Source organism: Glandiceps talaboti, chromosome 22 (assembly GCF_964340395.1).
Source record: "Glandiceps talaboti chromosome 22, keGlaTala1.1, whole genome shotgun sequence".
In the NCBI taxonomy this organism is placed as follows: domain Eukaryota; kingdom Metazoa; phylum Hemichordata; class Enteropneusta; family Spengelidae; genus Glandiceps; species Glandiceps talaboti.
In genome coordinates, this window is record NC_135570.1 from 8693793 (window position 1) to 8720188 (window position 26396).

The window sequence follows — 26396 nt, forward strand, 5'->3', positions numbered from 1 at the left end:
CACGATAAGCTCTACGACAGTCCATACGAACAGTATTTGTTACGCAGTACGAAGGAGTAGACTTGTACCTGTTATTACAACAACGATCAAGTGTGTACGCCAGTTTTATACACTCGACAATAAGTCATCGGAGGGAGACTATCTTGATTATTACATGGAGGGAAATTCATCCATATATTACGAAAATGATTCATATATGTATCCATCCTACTACGACAAACCTGAAGGAATTTCCCCAGATGGCCAAGCCGTTCTGATTGTTATTTACAGCACGACAACATTACTAGCAATTGTTGGAAATGTTACCGTCATTCTGGTATTATCGTGCAGTGGTAGATCACGAACAGACCTCAACTCTTTCATAATAAACCTCGCTGCGTCAGATGTAACCATGGCCATTTTTGGTATACCCTTTTCCTATGTACAAGCGATGTTGGGCCATTGGATTTTTGCCAGAATGTTGTGCAAAATTGTTGTCTTCATGCAGCAGGTGGGTACTTTTTACGACTTCTTCAAGATATTTTTTTACTGTGTAAAGAGCTTGTGTCAGGAAACGCTCGTACTTTAGACCGCAGATAATCAATCGTCGATTGCTCTTAACCTTTATGACTGTATTTCGTAGGAAAATCAAAGGAGTTAGGATTTGGAAGCCCCGCAGTCAAGTATTACGAACAGAGAATTTTGATCTTGAATATTCACTTCACAACTCTTTTCAATACTGACATTAGTGATAGAAGGTTCCTGAACGTAATAAAGATAACTAGCTAGTTATTGCTGAATCTCAACGACTGAATGAATCAGTGTTATAATCAATGCTTATACGTGGGTTGACTGCCAGATGGCATTTAATGCTGTAATGAATATCCCTCAACGTTTAGCAAATTCCTTTGAGGAATAATTTCGAGATTTGTATCCCCATTATTAGTCTTATTATCCCGCCTTTTTACGCAGTGTTGACGTCAATTGTTGTGCATTAAATTCGGAGATACATGATCAACATACGCATTTCAATATAGAGATGAGAGTTTTGTAATTGTTAAACAGTAATTAGTGACTGAAGTATTCATAACAATTGATATGATGCCCATTTTTAAATGTGTCTTATTTTCTCCTGTTATTATTCTACAATGAATGGACTAGTCATCCTAAACAATGCAACTGTAATTCTCAAAATAGGAAGGGCACTATACAATTACTCTAGAACTTATCAAAATGCCTATCTCTCAATGCATAGTAATGATAAATTCGTATGCAAAATCCAAACAGAAGCTAAGCATGAGCTCGTGCGATTCATGACTCGCCGCATTCTTTTAACAACGTTACTGTTCGCGAGATACAAATACGTCTGCAAAATACAAACAGAAGCTGAACATGAACTCAAGTGCTTTACAATTCTATACCATCTGCATTCTTTTAACAACGTTACCATTTGCGTATATGAAACGTTAACTCATTACCTCAAGTGCTCAAGGTTTGTTTTTTTTAACAACAGAAAGTCGACACTTAGTCTGGTTCAATTCAAACAATGGTACTCCATAAAGTAAACTCCACGAGTATTCTGATTTGCTTCTTCAAAATGACTTTAAGTTACATCATCATCCATTGTAAAAATGCATTTACATTTTGTGGCGTGCTTGTATAGTGATACGGCATAGTTTTCAGTATTTTAGCCAAAGATTCAGAGACATTAATCAGCTTGCGGATATTCATGGTTAAGTGAGTAAGTAGATCAATCGGAAAAAAACAAAGACGCGGAAAGAGCAATCATTTTGAAAAAAAAATATACTAGAGACCAATATGGACCTGTTGATGTGCATGCCAATGAGAACGTCCAGCTAATTGAACGAAAACCATTAGTGACATCGAATCCAAGGTAAAACAATAAGATACCAGTAAGAACGCGAAATACAATTATGTTATGGGACGAAATCGACATCAGCGAGGACCGCTATTTTATGCCTTTATACAAGATTTTACATGTAGAGCAAGGGTACTTGTGAAGTAGGCTGTTGGCAGTATGCGTATTTCGAATAAGAGGATAATGCATTCTTCTGTATTGAATGTGTTATTAAAGTACAGGTAATAGATTTTGAAGTGTATTGTGATGTATTTCGGTCTGTGTCATCTTACTAATCACATACAACAATACTGTGTTTACGTGATACCGTAGCTAAAACGTATGTTGCATACTTTCAGTACACGCATTATCCGGTAATCAGATTTGCAAAACACTAATGTGTGAAAGTGGCATATGGTTGACTGGTAACACGCCGAGAGACTTTATGTGTGAGAGAGATTTACACCATTCCTCATTAGGAAGTTAGCTTTTTTAATTAAAAAATAACCTGACAAACTGCAAAATAACCTATAAATACACATAAACTCAGCTCAAACTATTATTTTCTTTAAACATATGGATAAATAGTGCATGAATGCAGTTAGCGATGGTTCCGTTATGGTAGTCATCATTAAACACAGTATTTCCTGTTCAATGTAAGTCCCTAAGACATGTATGCGCGCACTGTATCATGAAGAGAAATCACCCTATAGACCTTCAGGATATCATATCCAGTTAAAGGTAGATAGATAGCTTTCTTCGTTAGTCCCTTAACCAAAGGATGGTTCTGGTGTGTCTTAAACTTCATTACGTTTACACAGAAATGGTACTATTCTGATATTCATAAAGAAATTATTTTGATTTAGAAAAACAAGTATTTCATTTAAAGCTGCAGTAGCTGCAACTGGGATATTTTTCCATCAAGTAACCAAATATATATTCACTAAAAACTGGTCAGTTACTTATATAAAGACATTGTTGTACAATATGTTCACCAGTGGTTAATATTATTTGTAGGTGGTGTAGTGAAAAGTTTAAATCTTGAGCGAAAACTTGGTTCTAAATTTGTCACTATGTTTAAACTGCACTAGTTTGTAACACTGGAATCATTTTTCAATCAGACTGTCACAATTTATTCACTGAACAGTGTTAAAATACCAATAATCAGACATTGTAGATGTGGTCTGTCATATCCATCAGTATTGTAATAACAGGTTTAAATCGTGGTCACCGTTGAGAGCCCCTGATTTTTGGCTACGGACCCAAAGATCATTTCGATTTGATTTATCATGTATACAACTACAAAAAATATGTTCACCCATACGTGATTCAATACTGTTCGTGGTATATGGTATTATGAGGAAGCTTTAAGGTATTGTATCTAACAAAACATTTTTAAAAAATATGTTCAGTTGCAGCTAGTGCAGCCACATTTTTTTCTCCATGCACAGATTAAACAGTACAAACATAAACTTGACTGAGATGATTATTTATATATATTGAACAAGTTATGTCATGTTGGGTTGAAGTGAAGTGAATCCGTAAACGTTGTCTCATCAACAGCTGAAATGAAAAGCAAGACAGATTTATTACACTGTGAATTTCAGCAATGACTATATAGGAACCTATAGGAAAACATCAGTTTTGTTCAGTTAAAACTTTTTTTCCATATACATGACTAATTGAATTATATATATATATAATATATAATATTATATATATATACATAATGTATATATATATATATATATATATATATATATATATATATATATATATATATATATATATATATATATATATATATATATATATATATATATGAAATGAAAGCTCGTGTGCATTTAATTATACTACAATGTAGTCATATCACGAACGGAATAAAGCACTGCGTCGTTTCGATTACTTTTAATATACATTCACTGCACACCTTTCGGAGACTCTGTTTCCAACAAGTTTTCCATGCACTCATACATGACGTCCTGCTATTTGTGTGACCCATCGTGACTTTTGTTCTTTCTGGCATCATTAAGGTAACTGTGCTGTTTGTGTAGGCATAGCATATCATTACTGAAATGACTGCTTACTCCCCAAGTAAGATGTTTTTCAATCTCTCTGTCTAACTAAGTGAATATTACACGGTGTTCTGATCTAATCGAGGAGAATATTAATGAGTTAACTTTCAGCAAGTTATCCCCACATGCTCTGTAAGAAGCATTGTGAGTGTTAATCAATTATATATTATGAACGTTTTAAAATCTATAGTAACTTTTAATACTATTTATGATTGGAGACTGATATGGAATGTTATGTCGGCTGTCATCCTCACACAAGTGTTCGATATTCAGACTACCGTAATGAGATGGGAATAACAAGACCATGGCTTGGAAAGAATTCCCTTCCTTATTTTCTGCTTGCTACATGGAATGTCGCTTTTTAATACATTTTGTGCACACGAGAAGTGTGACGGTTATCTTTTGATTTTTTGTGGCTCGCGTATTTATGAAAAGACAATTTATGCTATGGCCTTGTTGCTATGAAGTGTACCTGTAAATAATGTATTCATCTAAAATAGAATATCATTGTTAAACATAGAACACTTGTGAGTAGGCACATGAAAAAGCGGAGAAAAAACACAAGAGCTACTTCAATTTCCTTGAATTGATTGAAAGTAGCATTTTCGACGTAAATTTATGTACAATGTCACATATTTCGCACAAGCAATAGCACCGTAAAGACTAAATCCAATATCACAGTGAAGGACAAAATCCGAAAAGGTCGTGAAAATTGCTACATTGTATTATATTTATTCATATATACGGTGTCCCCAGTGATTGATTTAATTGGCTATAACTCCTAGCGTTTATTACCAAAGCTACATTAAATTGATTCATTAAATCTTCTGTATATAAAAATAATAGCACCACTTTACCAACGACATATCCCGTTATTACATACATAGAAACACTTTCCTTCAAATCCAAATCAGCCCACTTTCCAAGGTAGCGCTGCCTTCAGTTGGGACCATAATGGATTTTGTCGTAAACACATAGCATTCAAATACTAACGTCGTATTTAAGGGCATAAACAATACAAATTTCTGCTTCTGTTCTATATCAACAGTACTATTTTTGGACGATTTAAAAGGAACATTGGTCGCTGGTTGACATACCGACGACTAACTTTGTATATATACGCTACACTAGATTTTGGTGGAATTGTAGATAATCGTAATTAAACGGAACACATTTCAGAATTGAGTCTATTTTATCAATAAACTAATTATTATTAAGACCATGGATATTTTATATCAAATATGCATTAAAAAAAATAGCTAACGTGTGACATGAACTCTGTATAGGGCAAAAGTGACCGCCATTGAAGGCAGTGGTGTGTTAACATTAATTAAACAACATTCGGCAGTAATGGCCCATTGATCTCAAAGGCCTACTTTGGAATTATATGTTATAGGGATCTATTATATGGCGATGTCTATATCACATAGAGGTGTCTATAATATAGAGGTGTCTATAATATGGAAGGATCCATACTATGTAATATGGAGGTGTCTATTATATAACGATGTCTATAACATGGACGTTTCTATAATATGGAAGTGTCTATAATAGTACTTTGCTATTCTGAAAAATGATGCATGTGATGAGTATGTCACCTTACCAAATATCGATTGTTACCATATTTTGGAAAGTATATAAATAACATATACATGCTGGGTTTTTTTTTAACGATCGTCAATATCTTCAATTCTTTAACATGTATGTATACTAATCAAGTAGAACATTGTGTTCAGTAAATAAACCGATAGGGAACTGGCAAACCCGCCATGTTGAATGTTGCATCATGGGAAATGTGATAATAAATACTAATAAATTAGCATTGTAAACAATATTGTTACATTGTTTATAACTAGGAATGATCAATTCATAGTCATCCTGATCTTTGTGAGAGGTTAATTTTATCAGTAGCTCCAGATCAGGTATTACGATAACCCCCTTAAGATAATCCCATAGTCTTTTGCGTCTGAGCATGCTCAGTTTGGCTTGCAAGTTCCCTATTATAAGTATTAAGTACACAAATGGACCGTGAACCGATACAAATCGGTCATAAAAACAAAGTCACACATTAATGATTTCACCAGGTTAATCAACTCCGAATGATATCATATTTGAGAAAGTAAACAACAGATACTCACACATCCGAGGAACATTTATGTAGACTTACTCAAACAGATATTACATTTACTAGCAAACCAAAGAGACTAGGCGGCGCGGGGCGTTTTTGTTACGAATTACACAAACAAAATACAGGCACAGATATAAAATGTTACAATTTATCTCACAGTGAACAGAAATAAACAGGTTTGTGTTTGAATCTTGTAGGAGAAATACTTCAAATTTGTGCTGTTTTAGAAATGATACTTCAAACTACTCAGTTCTTGTGACTACATCGCTGTGGTATTTTAACAGTACAATATGTAATTGTCCTTCAACAATCGAGTGCCCTGCCTTACATATCTACAGAATTTGATACGGAGGATGCGTGACATTTACAAAAGGTTTCAATCAAATGCTTTGTATGATTATATTGCGCTGAATCGAAAACGTCTCAGCCAAACCAAATGATTAAAATCACGAACAACATGCCATGCTTGCTGTTGTAGGAGTAGCAAGTAAAGTATATTCGATACAATGTACAAGAAAAGACTTGAAAGATTCAATTAGATTTTACAGGCTTGTTTGTGAACAAAATACTAAAGCCTGTGATGGCCATGAAGATATCAAAGCATTACATAAATGGTTTTAAAACATGCTAATTGAAATATTTATGGGAACTACTTCAACTTGGAGACAACACAAGACATAACTGAAGAGCATGATATAACAAAAGCTGCATCACGATTTGCTGAAGGCATTTCTTTTATCTCTAATACGTTTAGTAGTTCCTCTAGCTACAAATTACGTGTTATAACTATATGTTAAGATTTTAGAAACATGATTGACAGTCCGTTTTGGTTTAGCAAATCTAGTATGTATGTATGTATGTATGTATGTATGTATGTATGTATGTATGTATGTATGTATGTATGTATGTATGTATGTATGTATGTATGTGTGTGTGTATGTATGTATGTATGTATGTATGTATGTATGTATGTATGTATGTATGTGTGTGTGTGTGTGTGTATGTATGTATGTAGAAAAAAGAAATGCATATGGAACTTATAAATCAGTCCGTATAAATAAATGTAAAATCCGACGTTTCGCACGCACCAAATAGAACCCAATAGAACACGCCTGAAATTTAAAAAACCTGATTAGACTGGGAATGACGAGAATAATCTATTAATTCCAAGGGGTTCCAGCGTTCCGAGACGGAAAATGATTTCTTCTTCCTTTAACCTCAATACTTTCTCATCACCAGAAACCTTACAAATTCATGAAATAGACATATCTAATACACTATGGTCGTTGGTAATAAAATGCATAGATACAAATGTACGGGATAGTTACGATTCTTTTGTCTGGTCAGGCGGAGATGTTCCACATCATACATACATACATACATACATACATACATACATACATACATACATACATACATACATACATACATACATACGTACGTACGTACGTACGTACGTACGTATGTATGTATGTATGTATGTATGTATGTAAATATACATGTAGTATGATGGATTGGGTCCAATGAGGCAGTTCTGCAAAGCCTGAGCGAAACGTCTCTGCCAAAAACACATTACTGTTCATTATATACTGTAAGTAGGTGGGTAGGTTAGGTAGACATGTTCACATTGTTTTTGTTTTTTTACATGTCATTGATTTTAATATACTACGATCTCTTATTTCATATAGTTAATAAACAAAGTGTACACACTTTGCAAAACATACAAAACTGGGGAAATCTTGGCCAAGCATCTTGAAAAACATCATTCCTTGCGTAAAGCTACCTGCCTGACATCTTACACTTTGATCGATATCATCCTAAGCAGATGATTGGTATTATCATGCATTTCACCACTTTGGTCGTTAAAAGCTCGTTATCTATGACTTTTACCGATCATTAGTTTTTGTTATCTGACGATAAAAGTTACAATCTCCTATCGACTTGGTACATGCAAAATGACTTCAACTAAATAGAAGTCACTGTATGGTTCAAGCAACAGAAACACGCGATATGAATACTTAGTGAGTCTCTGTCTTCAAATAGTAAGGTTACGGTATATACCACTATCACCACAGTAAAGTTAAGGTATCTTAGGAACGGTCCTCTTTATCGTAAGCTAGACGGCGAATGTTTGCTCATTAACGCCTTATGTGTACACTCAGTGAATAAAGTAGCTATTATAGGTAAACATAGAGAATAATTTGCACATTACATCTATAGTATAAACCTTAATTGAACATAAAAATAGTCAACCTCATATGTAAATCTTCGCATATATATGCCTTCGGTTCCCTGTATTCAACCGTTTGGAAAAACGCGCATGTTGGAACAACAAGTCATTTTTTGTCAGGAGAATTGCTTACGTTTTAGCTCAGTGTTCGGTCATATTACTGTGATATCTACTGTGTTCGCCAATTTGTATTCATTTTTTTCGGTTCACTAGTTTCATTCACTTGTTTGTTTTTTAGTCACGTAACCAAGACAAAAGATAGCGCAGCTCGATGATGAAGAAACATCATCATTGTGCAGGCGAAAAATTCTTCAGTACTATTATAGTTCACTAATCATGAGAGAATGGAAATACGTTTGGATTCTCATCAAACTACATAATGCTACTTTTGAGATAATGCGAAAATCTGAGCCAATTCATTTAATTTACGAGATAATGTGCTCGATTTAAAAAAAACAACACTGTGCAATACAACAACAGTGTCGTGACCCTTGTTCGTATTCATGTTGTGCACCTTCAAATGAGAATTTCCAAAGTGGAGTGTCGTGCCTCGGGGTACGTTATCAACGGACCATTCTTATACTTTTAAAATGAAGTGCAAAATACTAATGTTAACAACAACCTGAGGAAAATTCGCAAAATTCGCTGTGACGTGAGTATTGTCAAGCATCGTTTCTCAAAGTGGCACAAGCTGAGTTGGTAAGCTTTTTACTCGATTGAAAATACATGTACTTGCATGCAAACTAAATTTAACTGTTTTAGTACAATGTAGTTATCTTCGGTGCATGCCACCCTGGTATTGTTAGAATACTTGATTGTGTAATAGGGGTTTTGTTGTCATTTTAGTATACGTGTGATAAATTAAGTCATCGAACCATTACAATCAAAAATTGAGAGAGTATAATATTATTAGTACCTTTTAATACACAGCAGAAATAATAGCCCTAACGTATAAACTCAGCCTGTGTCCCTTTAACAAAATTTCATGACAGAGGTAGAACAGCTTGTTACGTACGGGTTATATTTGTGTGGGAATTTTCCAAACCGAAGTCTGCGTAAACCGCTGGCATCTTTATAATCTGGATGTTTTAAGCTTGGTAAGTCGTCACTGTCAAACGAATAAATACAATCGTCTTTTAACAAACACGCAAGGTTTAATAGTTAAATTTCAATCTTAATCATAGTCACGTTTGAACATTATGTTAGGTTGGCGATCAATAACAGTACACTTAACGACATTAACTAATGATTTATGACATCCCATGTGACCTGTCTCCCTTTACATTTAGTGTAACCTTTCGGTGGCTGTAACTAACGGTGAATTTTAACACGGAATGAAAAGATGTGGACAGTTGCATTGTTTAAAGTACTTTCAGGATCACATTCAAACTAGACCAACGAATGTCTCGTCTTTCTCATTATAGGTGATATCCTAATGGAATTCTGACATCTCAAAGGATTACCAAAATACAGTATAGTCTTTATAAGTAAAACATTTGACACCATACAGTATTTCTCTCATGTGTTGCCAATCCTATCATAAGTGAATCACGATAAGTAGACGAACCATGTAAATACCTGGTACAAAAAAAAACTATACGTAATTGTCTACTTAGATTCCATGTCACCTAATGAGGGTTATGTCAAAAATGTTAAATTGGACAGAAGTACAAATAGTTGTAGTTATGCTGTAGTAATGACAGTAAACGTTGGTACATGCCATATTAAAGCCAAACACAGAATTACTACAGTCATTTTGACCCTATAACATTCATATTGCCCGTAGCCAATTAAAGCACCAGGCAGGCATGCTTTCTGGTTTAGCGCATATCTCCCCTAACATTGCAAAGTTCTCTAAATAAGTACAATTTTTCACGTACGTACGTACATACATACATACATACATACATACATACATACATACATACATACATACATACATACATACATACACACACACACACACACACACACACACACACACACACATACATACATACATACATACATACATACATACATACATACATACATACATACATACATACATACATACATACATACATACATACATACTGATAGACAACTAATCGGACCTCTGTCCGATCGTATTGGTGCTCTAATGGCCACATTACACATCAACTGTGTTGTTTTTTTAAATTCAAACTCATGTCATGTCTCAGACTGTTTAAATGGGTGGGAATATTCTACGGTTCTTGTAGAGGCCAGTTAATTAACCTTTCACTAACTGAAAGTAGGCTCTTAGGGAATATTTTTCAATGGTTTTGCATAAATATGTTCTCTGCAATTCCCTGTAAAGACTTAATCCTCGGGTGAAGAAAGTATTGAAGGGATTTTAGTGGTGTGTTTACCTCCAGTTGCTATTCATATTAGCAAATTAAGTCATCGGTATTTTTTCAAAGTAATCTCACTAGGGAAAACATGAATAATTGCAGATATGTTTAATCGGTTTATAGAGGTAACCTGTAGGTAACCTGTACTAATTTCGACATTCCACGTCGTTTTCCATTAGTTTTCTGCAGTCCGAATATAATCCACCTTGCACTTGCTCAGCTCACGACAATATACGAATTCAAACATTATCAAATATCAATTGTCTGAACTAACTTAGTGTGACACGCGTACGAGTACTATACATTTCCAATTAGACGGACGAAATTCAACCTGTGCAGCTCTAACTACTTAGATAAATGGAACCAAATTATCCTGACATTTAATACTCACAATAATGTGCTGACGCATGAGGTATTTGCCCTTAACTTGTTCAAAAGCAATTAAGGTGGCCATATGGATGAAAAATAGGTGTTTATCATTTTTATTGTAATAAAAATAAAACAACTCTACTATTCGAAAATACAATGTAAAACAACATATAACAAGTCCATGTTTGTATTCATTTAATTGCAAAAAATCTAAAAACGCGATAAACGTTTGTGTTTGTACGTACAGGAAGAGATTGGTAAATAAACTGGGTCACAGACAAGAAATCATTACACAAATTTTGTATATCTGTCACTTCCATGAAACGTCAGCATGCATAATAATATAGTTAAATGGTTCTTGTTTATTTGTTATTTCAGGTAATTAGAGGTTTATTCAACAGGTTGTTTACACATAACATCCCTTACGTGCAAAAAGAAACATATAAGTCAATCTTTACATCTTATATTTACACCAGGATATAAATATCCAGTCAGCACATGTAATATATTTAAACTCTATGTTCACTTCTCCCGTTTGACAGGGTCATTTGTTCACAGGTACGCCTTCTCTGTTCTGATTTCAAATTAACACTGTAATTACTTGGGTGTGTTCAGGTAATAGGGATATGAAAACGACTATTAACCATTGACCGAAATGACAAATTCATTTGAACTTGATTTAGAAAATACAACTTTAGAATTCCTTCACTTAGAAATGTGGTTTACTACATGACAAATTCATTTGCACTTGACTTGGAAAATACAACATTAGAATGCATTCACTTAGAAATGAAGAAAGAAAAGAAGCAAAGAGACAATCTATGATAACCAGTCGACACGGTTTACTTTAGTAAGAAAAGTTAGAAACAAAATCACGAGCTAACAAAAAAAACCCAAAGAAACAAACACAAATGTGCAGAAATGTTTGCTTGTATGTGTATTAATTACAAATGAACACCTTTAGTTGACATTTCGATACCAACTAAGAGCATTCTTTTAACATAACAAAGTCTGTTGATATCGAAAATTTGTGATTGTTCAGTGGAATGATCCGTGATCACTGTGTGCCATTCTCAACGATGACATATACACATATCGAATATTCCATACGTATCCCCATTAATAGCGTGTAAAGACTAGATCTAAAGATAATCGTTTAAATACATATAAAGCGAAGATTACACCCACGCGTTTCGGAATCTCAATTACATATTTACATCTTGGATGATTTATCGGTAGAAATGATTGCTGTGTAATGTTGCTTGACGGAGCTGAATACCTATCGATCATGATATCAGATCCCTGCTATAACGTTTTATAGATTGCAAATTCATGGTGACAAAAGGTACCATTATGATCGATAGTTTCAAAGCAATATTTTCGAAATGTTTTATTTAGTAATTATAACGTGAGATCCAGATTCTTGTCTATAGGGCCTAGAGCAAATTACCTTTTTATATAGCATTATTTCTGCACTGACGTGACAACATGCTAAATAATGTATTTTGTTGCTTAAGGTTTCAGTAACGTCGAGCATATATACACTTGTGGCCATCGGCGTCGACCGATACTATGCAGTGGTGTATCCGATGAAGAAACGGATGTCGAAGTACTCTTCTAGGATAACTATTGTGGTCATATGGATTGTTGGCTTGTCAATGTCAGTGGTTCAACTGGTGTATGTATATACCAAGGAGTATCCTATCTCAAGTTCAAGCATCGTGGTGCTCTGCGATGAATGGTGGCCCCGGAAGAAATCTGGCATATTTTACGAATTCTTCATTCTTACGTTCGTGTATATTATTCCTCTTTGCGTGCTTGTCTTCACGTACTTAGAAGTTGCAAGACGGCTCTGGGGAAGGCATATACCCGGAAACGCCCATCGAAGCAGAGATATAACGTATTACCGCTCGAAGAAGAAGGTTTGTTATCTATATCAATGTGAATAAAATGCTTCCTGTTTTTCCACATCCCCAGGCAGAGGAGGGTGTTTGTTCTCAAGTAAATGTACTAATGGCATAAGAGGGAAATCACGATCTAATCATATTTTTGTCGTATCTATTTTGAAATTTCTACAAAGTGAATACCCCTAATCTACAGTTTTCCTAATGCTGTTAGCATTGATTGCAGAACAGATGGTTTTGCCATTTTCTTTTTAATATTAGAGTGGATGACATCAAAACGCGTAGCAGACGAACCCGTATATAGTACTCCAAGCTAGAGAAATCCTACTAGTATTGCTTAATGCACAAAGTATGTTTATAAACATGGTGCAATTTCCGCAGTTCTAGTAATCCTCCGAGTCCTATCTGCATAGCAAGCACATCTACTATAAATTATAGTTATACCATTGAATCATGTGAAAATGCGTTACTGTAAAATACTATGATAATCATGTCCTACAAACATTATGGACACCTGCTAACTTCTGAGGTCAGACCTGCAACTTAGGAAACGAGCAGAGTTTAAGGTGAGGGGGAAGGGGCACGGAAGAGAATGTGGATGTGAAGCGACGAGCGAAATATTTTGCTCATGATTTGAACCAAAATAAACCTCGGCAGCAGTAGCTTACCGAGTGTAATTGTAAACCATCCTACGGAATAAGTTCCTATGCCTAAATGTCATTGTGAAGTGGTTAATCGACATGAGACTGTATGTATATATATATATATATATATATATATATATATATATATATATATATATATATATATATATATATATATATATATATATATACATAAAATGAAAGAAGACGAGTCTCTCTCTCTCTCTCTATATATATATATATATATATATATATATATATATATATATATCCCCCCCTCTCTCTCTCTCTCTCTCTCTCTCTCTCTCTCTCTCTCTCTCTCTATATATATATATATATATATATCCCCCCCCTCTCTCTCTCTCTCTCTCTCTCTCTCTCTCTCTCTCTCTCTCTCTCTCTCTCTCTCTCTCTCTCTCTCTCTCTCTCTCTCAAAATATTTTCTCCTTACCCCCAGCCGTATATTCTGCTCGTTCCCTTAATGACCTCCTTGTATGCCCAGTAAGTGTTCATCAACAAAATGAGAAGGCTCGATAACGTCTCAAGGTTTGTTTGCATTATAAAACAAACATCTGACAAAGCACTATTTTCAGTGAATTAAAAATGTCCTGTCCTGTCCTGTCCTCTCATGTCATGTCACGTCATGTCATTTATTACATGTAAATGTAAGTACGGTTTCAAACTCGAGATTGTTAATCATAGGGTGGGCTGTAAGCAAGTTTCATTACCAAACCAGCATACTATCGTCTCTAGTATTAGATTGCTAAGTGCAGTTAAATATTCATAGTTTGCATTCATTTCATCACTCGTAAACATATATGATACATTTTATTATACATTACTTTAAAAGCTACATTTGTTAGTCCATTTTACTTTGCGCTGTTCCGTTTTATAGTAACACATTAACAGCATTACACTACAGAGAAAGGGACGATATTAAACTGATGATGCATTTGACGTAATGATAACTGTATGTCATATTTACGGAGCGGTCACACTATGGGAGGGTCCTTGTATAAACATTACATGACCTCTAAAGGCATTGCAAATTGGAATTATTAATTAGTTGATTCTAACTTTCCTCATGCTTGTGTTTCCCCCCATTAGGTTATCAAAATGTTGGCGATAATAGTAGTCCTGTTTGGTCTTTGCTGGCTTCCTCTAATTACACTCAATATTGTAGGCAGTTTCCGCAAGTCACTTAACGAGGATGCCTTTGTGATCGGCTATTTTTGCTGTCACTGGTTGGCGATGGCAAACAGTTTTATAAACCCCATTGTTTACGGTTTCCTAAACGACAGCTTTAGGGTAAGTGGGATTATTGTAGTTATTTGGGTTTGTGTACAATATGGAATGGATTCTCCATGGATCCAAACAACCCGTTGTTACTTTGAGTAAGGGAGGTTATGCTACGGTGATGTCTGTCTGTCTGTCTGTCTGCCCGCCTGCCTGCCTGCCTGCCTGCCTGCCTACATGCATGCATGCATGCATGCATGTATGTATGTATGTATGTATGTATGTATGTATGTATGTATGTATGTATGTATGTATGTATGTATGTATGTATGTATGAGTGTGTAAAAGGCCCAATTCAAACGAAGTTTAGTACACACCTTTGTTTGAGTAAATGATAAAACTGATTAGGTTTCTGATTAGGTTTACGTAAACATGGAATAGACATGGAAATGTCTTCCTTTGGAGGGAGTATCAAAACTCTGTTCTAAATTCTAAGGAAATATGAAAATGAAAATTGAAACACGATGTGAAATTTTCAGATCAAACACTTTCGACCTGAAAGCGAAAATGGCCGATTGCATCTTGCCTTCAATAAATATGAATTACTACATTCAAATTAGAAAACAAACTATCAAAGTGGTCTGAGAAATAAAAACATATCTGTTGTGACTTAAATTTATTAATATAATACATCAAACCAAACCTATATTATGTAATTAATATAACCATACTCTTCTTCGTTAATAAAGCTCATAATGTTATATTAATTTTACTTATAAGCTAATTTTATAATTTTGTAGTCATACATCTAAAATGATGTAGGCTTGGTGTTTCACTCATGTGACATTACATTTAATATATACCCTCAGAAAACTTCTAATGCAAAAGAAACAATTACGTAGGTGCCGTGCACAGTGGGGATGTATGTGTAGTAAAGTTGAAATGTTGATAATCAGTTAGAAAATAAACAATTGCAGCCATTAAAATCATCAAGTCCATGTGTAATGTTTTCATTAGAAGCCTGTTTTACTGCACTGTGAAAGAATAGCAATGCTTACCAGTTTTCAATGTGATTGGGTAAAGGATCCTGCTGTGTTTATTGTGTCTCTGTTATTGTAAGTATAGAGTTGAATAAAATCCCAACTTACTTCACCAGGTGATGAAATTATCAAAGCTATGGAGGCACTACGAGCTGATCTCACCGAGGTAATACAGAACTCTGGCAAGCAAACAAGGAAAGAGATTCACGAACTGAAGTCAGCACATGAAAAATTAACTAACACCTGTGAAAAACTCAGTACGGACTTTGGGTCTTTAAGAGATTCAATCAACAAGTTGGAGGGTGAAGTTAAAGAACTAAGAGAATCCCAGCACATTGCTGAACTTGATATATTTGCCATGTCGTCAAAATTATAGAAAAGCAACTAAGCAACTAAGATCGTTAGACCCAAGAAAAACTTCAGGTCTAGATGGGATTCATTCTAAATTTCTCGTGATATCTGCTGATATTATTGCTCCATCTTTGACTGCAATTTTCAATAGGTTCATTCGCTCGGGTAGTTTTCCCAGTATATGGAAAGAAGCCAAAGTGACACCTTTGTATAAGGGCGGTATTGCAAGTGACCCTAGCAATTACCGTCCAGTAAGTGTTCTTCCAATACTGTCAAAATTGTTTGAGCGACATATCCATCAACACCTTATCACTTATTTAGACAACAATGAACTACTTCATGATAAACAGTCCGGGTTTCGTACTTTTCATTCTTGCCAAACGGCATTAACTGCATTATTAGACTCTTGGTGTAATCACATTGACAACAAAGATCTGGTTGGTGTAGTCTTCCTTGATTTGAGGAAGGCGTTTGACCTTGTGAATCATGAAATATTATTTGATAAATTGCATATTTATGGTGTTAATAAAACATCCTTGAATTTATTCAACTCATATCTCGCGAATAGGAAGCAACGGGTTTCTATAAATGGTTGTATTTCTGATAGCGTTCCCCTAGAGGTTGGGTTACCCCAAGGATCGATATTAGGACCGCTTCTGTTTCTCTTGTATATCAACGATTTGCCACTTTGTACTTCGAATTGTGAAATCGATATGTTTGCTGACGATTCTACGATTCATACGTCGGCACAGTCAGTGACAGATATTGAGTACAAGTTAAACGGTGCTCTTGGTGGTATTAGTGATTGGTGTACTGAAAACAAAATGTGCCCTAACATTGACAAGACAAAATGTATGCTAATTACAACTAGACAGAAACGAACACACTTGTCACGTAGTGACTTGAATGTGAAACTGGGTGATTATGATATTGAAAATGTTCTAAGTGAAAAGTTGTTGGGAATAGTCATAAACAATGATTTGTCATGGTCTTCACATGTAAACAATATTGTGAAGAAAATTAAATCTAAGTTATATCTCTTGGCGCGAATAAAGTGCTTCCTTCCAGAATCGGCACGGCGGCAATACTATAATAGCTTTATTTTACCTCACTTTGATTACTGTCAAGCAGTATGGGGCTGCTGCAGCAAGATCGACAACACCCGATTAAATAGTCTACTGAAACGTTCCATGAGGCTTATTTTAAATTGCGATGCCGGCATATCTCCCACCGAGATGCTAATCAGGCTAAACTGGTATCCACTCTCCTATCGTTACAAATTTAATAACGTTGTTTCAGTTTATAAAGCATTACATGGCCAATATCCCACTTATATCAGTGAATTACTTTCACCATATAGACCTAGTCGGTCTTTGCGCTCAGTTACAAATCACTCGTTACTAGTCCCATTTGCCAGAACAAATGTTTTTAAGGAATCATTTCGAGTAGCAGCGCCTACACTCTACAATCAACTACCGGCTGCAATAAGATCTATTACTAATATTAGAAGTTTCAAAATTGCGTGTCATAAACATTACTTTCAGGGTTTCATAGATGACAATGTAAATTTTTAGTATGGTCGTATTTTTTTCTGTCACTTGCTGTCTGTATTTTGTCTGTTGGACGTTTTGTGCCGTTATTGCATTTTTTTGCAATTTGTATGTAGTCTCCTTTTCTGCCATTGTATTTTAATTTGTTCTTTTTTGTTCTCGACCCTCATGAAAAAAGGCTGTTACCTATGAGGCTATCGAGTTTAAATAAAGTTTATTATTATTATTATTATTATTATTATTATTATTATTATTAGAGGAAGTCAGTGACCAGCTTCAACAAGTGGAAGATGACGCTGATAAACTTGAATCGTTTTCGAGGAGAGATAATGTTTTGTTGTATGGAATCAAAGAAAGTCAGAAAGAATCGTTTGACGATTGTCGAGAAAAAGTACTAGGTATTTTAAACCAAAACATCAATAAGAAAGAATGGCAACATAGAGATATCGTACGTGCTCATCGCGTTGCGAGCAACTGGAACGGTAAGTCGAGGCCCATGATCGTAAAATTTCACCATTGGGACGATAAACTGTTAGCGTTAGGTGCTAGAGAAGATCTCAGAAAAGTTGGACTCGGTATCGGGAACGATCTGACGAAGCGCCAACGTAAGGTTATTGCACAGGTTAAACGTGAAGGCAAGTCCGCCTACTTTAAAAATGGTAAACTTGTTGTCACTGAAAGGCCAGCCTCATCTGGTACGCAATCAACAGAATCAACAGGTCGTCGTCTTAGTGTAAATGGTCAACATTCACATCGGCAACCACAACCCGGGGTTCAGCGCCCTAGAACTCGACTTCAAAGACGTATGCACTCTAATACAACACCCGACTCAGAAAGTATCGAATAGCATTCAGGCCGCGGCCCTGTATTAATTTTAACTTGGAACATTCAAGGACTTAAATACAAGTTGTCTGGTTTCGATTTTGCGAACTTTATTTTAAAATTTGACATAATTTCTTTTGTAGAAACGTGGGCAACTGATGTAAGCCAATTTGATTATAATTTTCCAGGATTTAAGGTTTTTACTTCTGTGAGGCAGAGGAAAGCTAACAGAGGTAGATACCCAGGAGGAATCTGCACAATTGTGCGTAACAATTTATGCAGTAAAGTTAACAGTATTTGTTCGGATTTACACGATACTATTTTTCTACTCTTTGACAAATCTGCATTTGGTTTAGATAAAGATTTGCTTTTTTGCGTGACTTATGTCTCACCGCAGTATTCATCTACATATAATACTTTGGCTTCCCGTAACGGCATTGAGTTGTTAGAAAATGCACTTTTAGTTATTTTAGCTAAGTTGCCTGACGTGTATGTTTTTCTTTGTGGAGATTTTAACGCCCGTACGGGCGAGGAATGTGATTTTATTCGGGACGATGCCACAACACATGTTATTGATGATTCTGTTTTGTACGAGAAAGATTACTTTGATTTGCCGAGGGTGTCCAAAGACAAAGAGTTGAATAATTTTGGTCATTCACTTTTGTCTTTATGCTGCACTTTTAATTTGCATTTCTTGAATGGTAGGGCAGGTGACGATTTGGGCCATGGCAACTTCACATGTACGGCAAATGCTGGGGCCAGCGTTGTCGACTACATGTTAGCTTCGTCATCACTTTTTCCTAAAGTGAATAATTTCTCGGTAGTTTTGAGAACAGAATCCGATCATTTTCCCCTGACCTGCAGTCTTGGAAGAAATGCGTCATTTGGTTGCGAAGATAGCAGCAAACATAGCACTGCTACTAAATGTGTTTGGCTAAGTGGAAACTCAGAAATGTTTGCCGAAAATATTGAATCCCAACTTACTTCAAACGAGTTTAGTAGCATGATTTATGATCCAAATTCACCTCCAAGTATTTTTATTGATAACCTTAGAAATAGTTTTATGTCATCTGCCCACCGGTGTGGTATGGTTAAGAGATTTTCTTCAAATTCTGTAAAGTGTAAGCAACCTCCATGGTTTGACAGAGATTGTGAGAATTTAAAGGGTAAGAAGTACAGTTTGTTGAGGCGTTTTCGAAAGACAGGTGATGTTAACTTATTAAATGAATATAAGGTCGCTAAACAAGAATTTAAAAACAGGTTTCGCAGCAAAAAAAGTGCTTACTATAATAGTTTGAAAAGTCGTCTTGCTTCTAATATGTCAGATTCTAAATGTTTTTGGTCTACATTGAAAAAGATAATGTTTGTGAGTCCGACAGCAAACACAATAAGCGTAAAAAATTGGTTCGATTATTTTGAAAACTTATTTGCAGAGTTTTCATCACGTGGTGATGACTTTGAAATGTCTGATGAACTAAATGATCTTTTGAGAACTGCAGATGACTGTACTTCCGACCTAGACTGGGACATTCTAAATAGTAAAATTAGAGATGAGGAAATATTTGAAGCCATTAATAAGCTAAAGCCTGGGAAATCTGCCGGACCCGATAGCATTCTTGGTGAATTTTTCAAATCAACTGACAACTTCTTGGTTCCCTATCTAAATGTTCTGTTTAATAGACTATTTGAATCTGGCACTTTTCCAAAAGATTGGGCAAAAGCTATTATCATTCCACTGCATAAAAAGGGTCCGAAGGATTCCCCAGATAATTACCGCGGTATTTCATTGTTAAGTATTTTTAGCAAACTTTTTACCTCTATCTTAAACAAGCGTCTTGTATTTTGGGCAGAAGCGCTTGGTAAAATTGACGAAGGACAGGCAGGTTTCAGATCTGGTTATTCAACAGTTGACAATATTTTTGTTCTTCAGTCAGTTATCCAGAAATACCTGACACGGAAACGAGGTAAATTTTATTGTGCCTTCGTAGATTTTTCAAAGGCATTTGATTCAATAGAGCGTAAGAGATTATGGTATTTACTTCTGAAGGGCGGTGTGAAGGGCAAGATGTTTAAAATACTCCATTCTATGTACCAAGATGTAAAATCGTGTGTACGTGTTAATAATAATTTATCAGATTACTTTGACTGCCCATCTGGAGTGCGCCAAGGGTGTATGTTAAGCCCTTTTCTGTTTTCGTTTTTTATTAATGAACTTTCAAAAAAATTCCAGATGTCCGGAAAAAGAGGGATTCAACTTTTTCCGGACCTAGTTGAGATCTTTTGTCTTCTATTTGCAGATGATATCGTGATATTCTCCGACACTGTTATCGGCTTGCAAGGTCTTTTAAATATTTTGAATTCTTACTGTAACACTTGGAGATTGACTGTTAACTTAGATAAAACAAAAGTGGTAGTTTTTAAAGCAGGAGGGCGTCTTGCAAAATCCGAGAAGTGGCTTTTTGATGGGAAACCATTAGAAGTTGTGTCCTATTATAAATATTTAGGTATTATTTTCTCATGCAGGCTAATCTGGTCTACTGCAGCAAAAACTCTTGCTCAGCAGGCCAGAAAAGCCTTTTTCTCTATTCGAAGAGCGACTCAAGTGACAGGGATGTTTGCGTTTGATGTTTATTTCAAAGTGTTTGACACCATGATACTACCTATCCTTACCTATGGGTCTGAAGTGTGGGGTTTTGAGAAACACGAATGTCTTGAACGGGTCCAGTATTTGGCTTGCCGATCGTTTTTAGGTGTTTCGGAGAAAGCTCCTAACGTGGCTGTCTTGGGTGAATGTGGGCGCAAGCCGATTTTCTTTTATACGGCGAAACGCTGTATCAAGTACTGGGCCAAAGTTATAAATATGCCCACGACTAGGTATCCAAGGAAGTGTTACGACATGCTTTTGAATATAGAGAAATCTGGTGTCAGATCTAGAAGAACATGGGTGTTCAATGTCAAAAACCTATTGATAATGGCTGGTATGAGTAACGTGTGGGATCTGCAAACTGTAAATAATATTAATGAGTTTATACATACCTTTTCTGAAAATTTTGAAAGATTTTTGTTTTCCGATTGGCTCAGCTACATTTGTTCTCTCGATAAATTGTCTACGTATTGCACTTTCAAATTTTACCTCAAGCCTGAAAAGTACTTACATGTAGTCAGAATCCCTGCTCACATGCAAATGCTTGCGAGATTTCGTTGCTCGGCCCACTACTTACGCATAGAATCAGATAGAATTCATAGTATTGAGAGAAATCAGAGAATATGTCTTTTGTGTGATGTAAATCAGGTTGAAGATGAGTACCACTTTCTGCTAGTTTGTCCTTTCTTTTCCAACATAAGGACAAAATGCATTCCTGCGCAATTTTTGGATACACCTTCAGATGTAAATTTCATTGACCTACTTTCAAGTACAAATGTGGATCACATCCAGCGTTTGGCAGCCTTTGTTTTTCACGCTATGACTTTGAGAAAGAAACTAAATGATGATTTGTAATGTTTATTATATTTTCTCTCATTTGCTTGTGTATTTATTCATAAATTATGGTTCTGAATTGTCCTTTTTGTTTGAAAACATTTAAATCTTGTATTTTGGGCCGATGGCCTTTGAGTACGAAATAAATGTGACATAAACATATAATATGTCTATATTTGTGTCACAAAACGTAATGTTCCATGAGTGAAACACCAAGCCTACATGATTTTAGCTATAAGTGAAAAATACTTAAAATAAAACCAAATTTCAGTATAATGTCAATGTCAATTGTTATGACAAAGGAAACAATAACTTACATTTGGAATTCAAATTACATCAAGTGACATTTTAGGAATCATCTATTTCATCTGGTGGTAGGCTTGATTTGCATCAACATGCGGATATCCATATAATCGCAGATATACCAGGTGACATTTCAAGTAATTTGATAATACTCTATTTTCATTTTTCAAATCCGTTGTTTAAATGTCAGTAACATTTGCATAACATTTTACGATTGTACGGTAATGCCAAAGTGTTGATATTATAATAGTAAATGTACTGTAATTATACCAACATCTAAATGACGATAAATACCTTTTTATATTGTCCTGAGCAGTATTGTTAGCCTATGGCAATAAATGAAAACAGGACTTGGAGACCTTAGAGAATAGTATTCCCAAAAAGCGAGCTAAACAAGGACCTATGCTTATCTTAGCTTGTAGATTTTCAGTTTGTCACATGAGACTGAAAGTATTCCTAATATTTCAAAGAACACGTAAATGTAGCTGCATCCCCATTGAATTTCTCAAAAGACAGATAAAAACTTTTCTAGAAACAGCACTGATATCCAGCGTCATAACGTAATGTTATTCTTTTCATAAGCACGTACCGTCATTTCCACTTTAGTAGTTCTAGGTATGGTATAAAGGTCAGTACAACACAAAATTGTCCTGCTCGTTAACGACACCTACATGCGTCTCACAAAGAATCAATGCTCGTTTACACCTCGTTTATCAGGAGCAATTTCCGCAAAGAAGAAACAGTAGTTACCCATGCACGATGTTTGAATTACTTCAGAAACATTGTATCACGGGTACACTCATTTCTCAAATATCACAGTTGGTAGGTTTAGGGCATGAAATTAGTGCCTAGCGTTGTAAATATAATACTGTACCTCTGGACAAATGCCTATAACAAAGTATCTTGCATCACAGTTGACAACGCTGACAATTCATACATGCGTGCCAAAATCTTAGATATAGTGATTATATTATCATTTCAAGATGCAAAAAAATGTGCCACAAGCAACGTTGCATTTTAAGATTTATTCGAAAGGTCTTACATATTTGTTCTGTATCCAAAGTTACCGCTAAGAAAAAAAGCAAATGATTGAGTTTTGGCTATCGAAACAGTTTTGTGTATGATATTATTTCATGACTGCAATTTTAGTTATTTCGGAAAAAGGCAAGCTATCATTAATACTGCCAAATGTAAAATATGGCACTCACGTCTCCTGTGATTGTCCAAGGATCAATATTCTTAAAACCGTTGATATTTAAGCCGGATTCATACACTACGTACTATTTACTTTGTTTGTGACCTTCGTCACTATTTGGTATCATAGGGCATGGTTTTGATAAGTCAGCACTCTAGGCTGTTAGTATAAAAAAAACAAGGCCAATGAATAGATGCTATCTTTCCTCACACAACAGTGTCCGGATATTAATACGACAACTACTATTTGCTTTGACATTTTCTCATGTGTGACATCGAACTCAGTTCATGCTCACTGAAGGAAAATCATATCTAGTGCATTTGGAAATATCTCCCTTAGAAGATCATGTTTGAAGTTTACTGTGGAGTGCTGATTAGATTCAACGACGCAAAACCTTTCAAATAGTGCACAACTTTTCAACATATCTTCTACATTCATATAACACAGGCACACTCGCGCGCGCGCGCGAGCGTGCGTGCGTGTGTGTGTGTGTGTGTGTGTGTGTGTGTGTGTGTGTGTCTGTGTGTGTGTCTGTCTGTCTGTCTCTGTGTGTGTGTATGTATGTATGTATGTATGTATGTATGTATGTATGTATGTATGTATGTATGTATGTATGTATGTGTATGTATGCTAGTGAGAATGCAAGAAAACCCTATTGAAATTAAATAACTATGTCCAATTACCTAACATTAATAAAATGAACAGAATATGGACAGAAGTAACCACCTGAATATTTTCATTCTAATAGGCTGACCTGAAACGGTTCATAAGCGTGTGTTCCTTCCAAAGAAGAGGATTATCAATTCCACGGACTTTCGCATCGAGCATGCGAACAACATCAACGAACGTTCCCCGAAGTCGAGCCAGTTCAAGCTCATTTTCTCTGCGGTCACTAGCTGTACGTACAGGATCACAGCCACCTCAACGAGAGGCAGACAATCCTGGAATGTAAGCTACCAGTAACTCAGTCAAAAGAAATATTCCTATCATTGTGAGCACTAACTAATATATACATTTATCATAGTTGGGCAGACCACATTTTACTTAGTTGTTATTCAAAGACTCATTTCAAATTTAGTTTGATCATGTTATAGTTTAAGACATTTTACTTTGACCGAAATAACTCCTAACAGTGGGAGTTTCTTTATGTGTAGTTGTAGTCGACCCCCCCCCCCGCTAGGCTATTCCCCTTATTTGAGTATACGTATATGTGCCGCAATTTGGGGTGTGTTTTCTAACCCTCTGATCTAAAATGGGATGTTTTTTCAAGCTGGAGAGTCTAAAACGGGGTCCACTTTGCTTTATTTTCGATTTTGCTTTGTTTAAAAATGTGGTCCATTGTTTATTCATAGTATCCCGTATTTCGTGATTTTTTGTTGCAGATCCAATGTTGCTGATCTTGGCGAAAGACAAAGACGTATTGTTTTTGGGAAACCACGTCCAGATGTATATTTTAACTAGAAAGATACTGCTGTTGGCCATCAATAAAGACTCACACTTCTTAAGTCTGTCATGTATATATACAGATATATATATATATATATATATATATATATATATATATATATATATATATATATATATATATATATATATATATATATATATATATATATATATATATATATATATATATATATATATATATATTTGGTAGTACTGGAACTCTTTCTTGGTTGTAACTCGGAGTTTCACGCATTGCGCGATCATCAGACAATGATCGCACAATGCGTGACACTCCGAGTTACAACCAAGAAAGAGTTCCAGTACTACCAAAACTATTGCGCTCTGCCACAGCACTGTCTTAGCAGATTGATACTCACCGAGTTATATATATATATATATATATATATATATATATATATATATATATATATATATATAGTTTAGAAAAGCGTGCTGCAGTGTTGTGGAATCTGTTTTTCGCTAGTATGTACATATTACTTGTCATAGTTGTGCATAATATTTTCTGAAGTTCGCACCTTTTCTTGTGCTATTTTTTCTAGTAATTTACGACATACGCCACCTCAAGTCGATTGTATTTTTGTTTTACCGGTTTATGTTAAATTAGTACGACTACAATTGTGCAATGAAATATCGTTTCTTCTCCTATACCGTAAAAGAAGACCTGGTAATTGTCACTTAAGCATGTCAATACATTGTTTTTATAGAAAAGCTGCAAAAATGTTAACTACGGCATAACTATTTACTATTTACACTATATGGGTAGTGCTTTTTTGAGAGAACCACACTAATAGGGAACTTGCAACTTGCCATGTTGAATGTTGCATCATGGGAAATGTGATAATAAATACTAATCAATTAGCATAGTAAACAATGAACCACAAATAATCAATTCATAGTCACCCTGACAATTGTGGGATGTTAATTTCATCAGTTGCCCCAGATTAGGTATTACGGTAACCACAGATAATCCCATAGTCCTTTGCGTCTGCGCATGCTCAGTCTGGATTGCAAGTTCCCTATTACATTCCAATATCTATTTGTTGTTGACAGTTTGTTAACTTGACGTGGTCGTTATACGCCAATTTAAAGTACACCATGAATTCGTATGACTGCATGTACATATTCATTTTAAAATGTATATACACAAAGTACATTATATTATATATATTAAATCATGTTATGTGTGTCTATGAAACCGTATTGTCATGAGAAATACACAGCTTTGGTAGATATAGCAAAGGCCAATATATATGAGTATTTTGATATCTGTCTATATGGATATAGTTGTAGGATGTGCAAGTTCATATTCTTGTCCGACACTAAGTTACCACTAAGAGACATGTAACATAAGGTATTAAATTTAAAGTTCAAGTGCTTTGTTTACTGTTCCATATCATGTTTACTATACGTTAA

At 35.3% G+C, this 26396-nt stretch overlaps 1 protein-coding gene across 1 annotated transcript; it reads left to right on the forward strand.

Annotated features, from left to right (window-relative positions):
* Positions 1 to 196: 196 nt before the first annotated feature.
* Positions 197 to 24977, forward strand: LOC144452497 (RYamide receptor-like). Its single transcript, XM_078143596.1, has 5 exons — positions 197 to 490; positions 12511 to 12915; positions 14649 to 14849; positions 24265 to 24464; positions 24899 to 24977. Exons 1-5 carry the CDS (start codon positions 197 to 199, stop codon positions 24975 to 24977), a joined length of 1179 nt encoding a protein of 392 aa, XP_077999722.1.
* The last annotated feature ends 1419 nt before the right edge of the window (positions 24978 to 26396 follow it).

Coding starts and splice junctions, on each gene's coding strand:
- LOC144452497 (XM_078143596.1), top strand. CDS start 197: ATGTATCCATCCTACTACGACAAACCTGAAGGAATTTCCCCAGATGGC. Junction 491..12,510: donor TTGTTGTCTTCATGCAGCAG/GTGGGTACTTTT, acceptor TTGTTGCTTAAG/GTTTCAGTAACGTCGAGCAT. Junction 14,850..24,264: donor TCCTAAACGACAGCTTTAGG/GTAAGTGGGATT, acceptor TCATTCTAATAG/GCTGACCTGAAACGGTTCAT.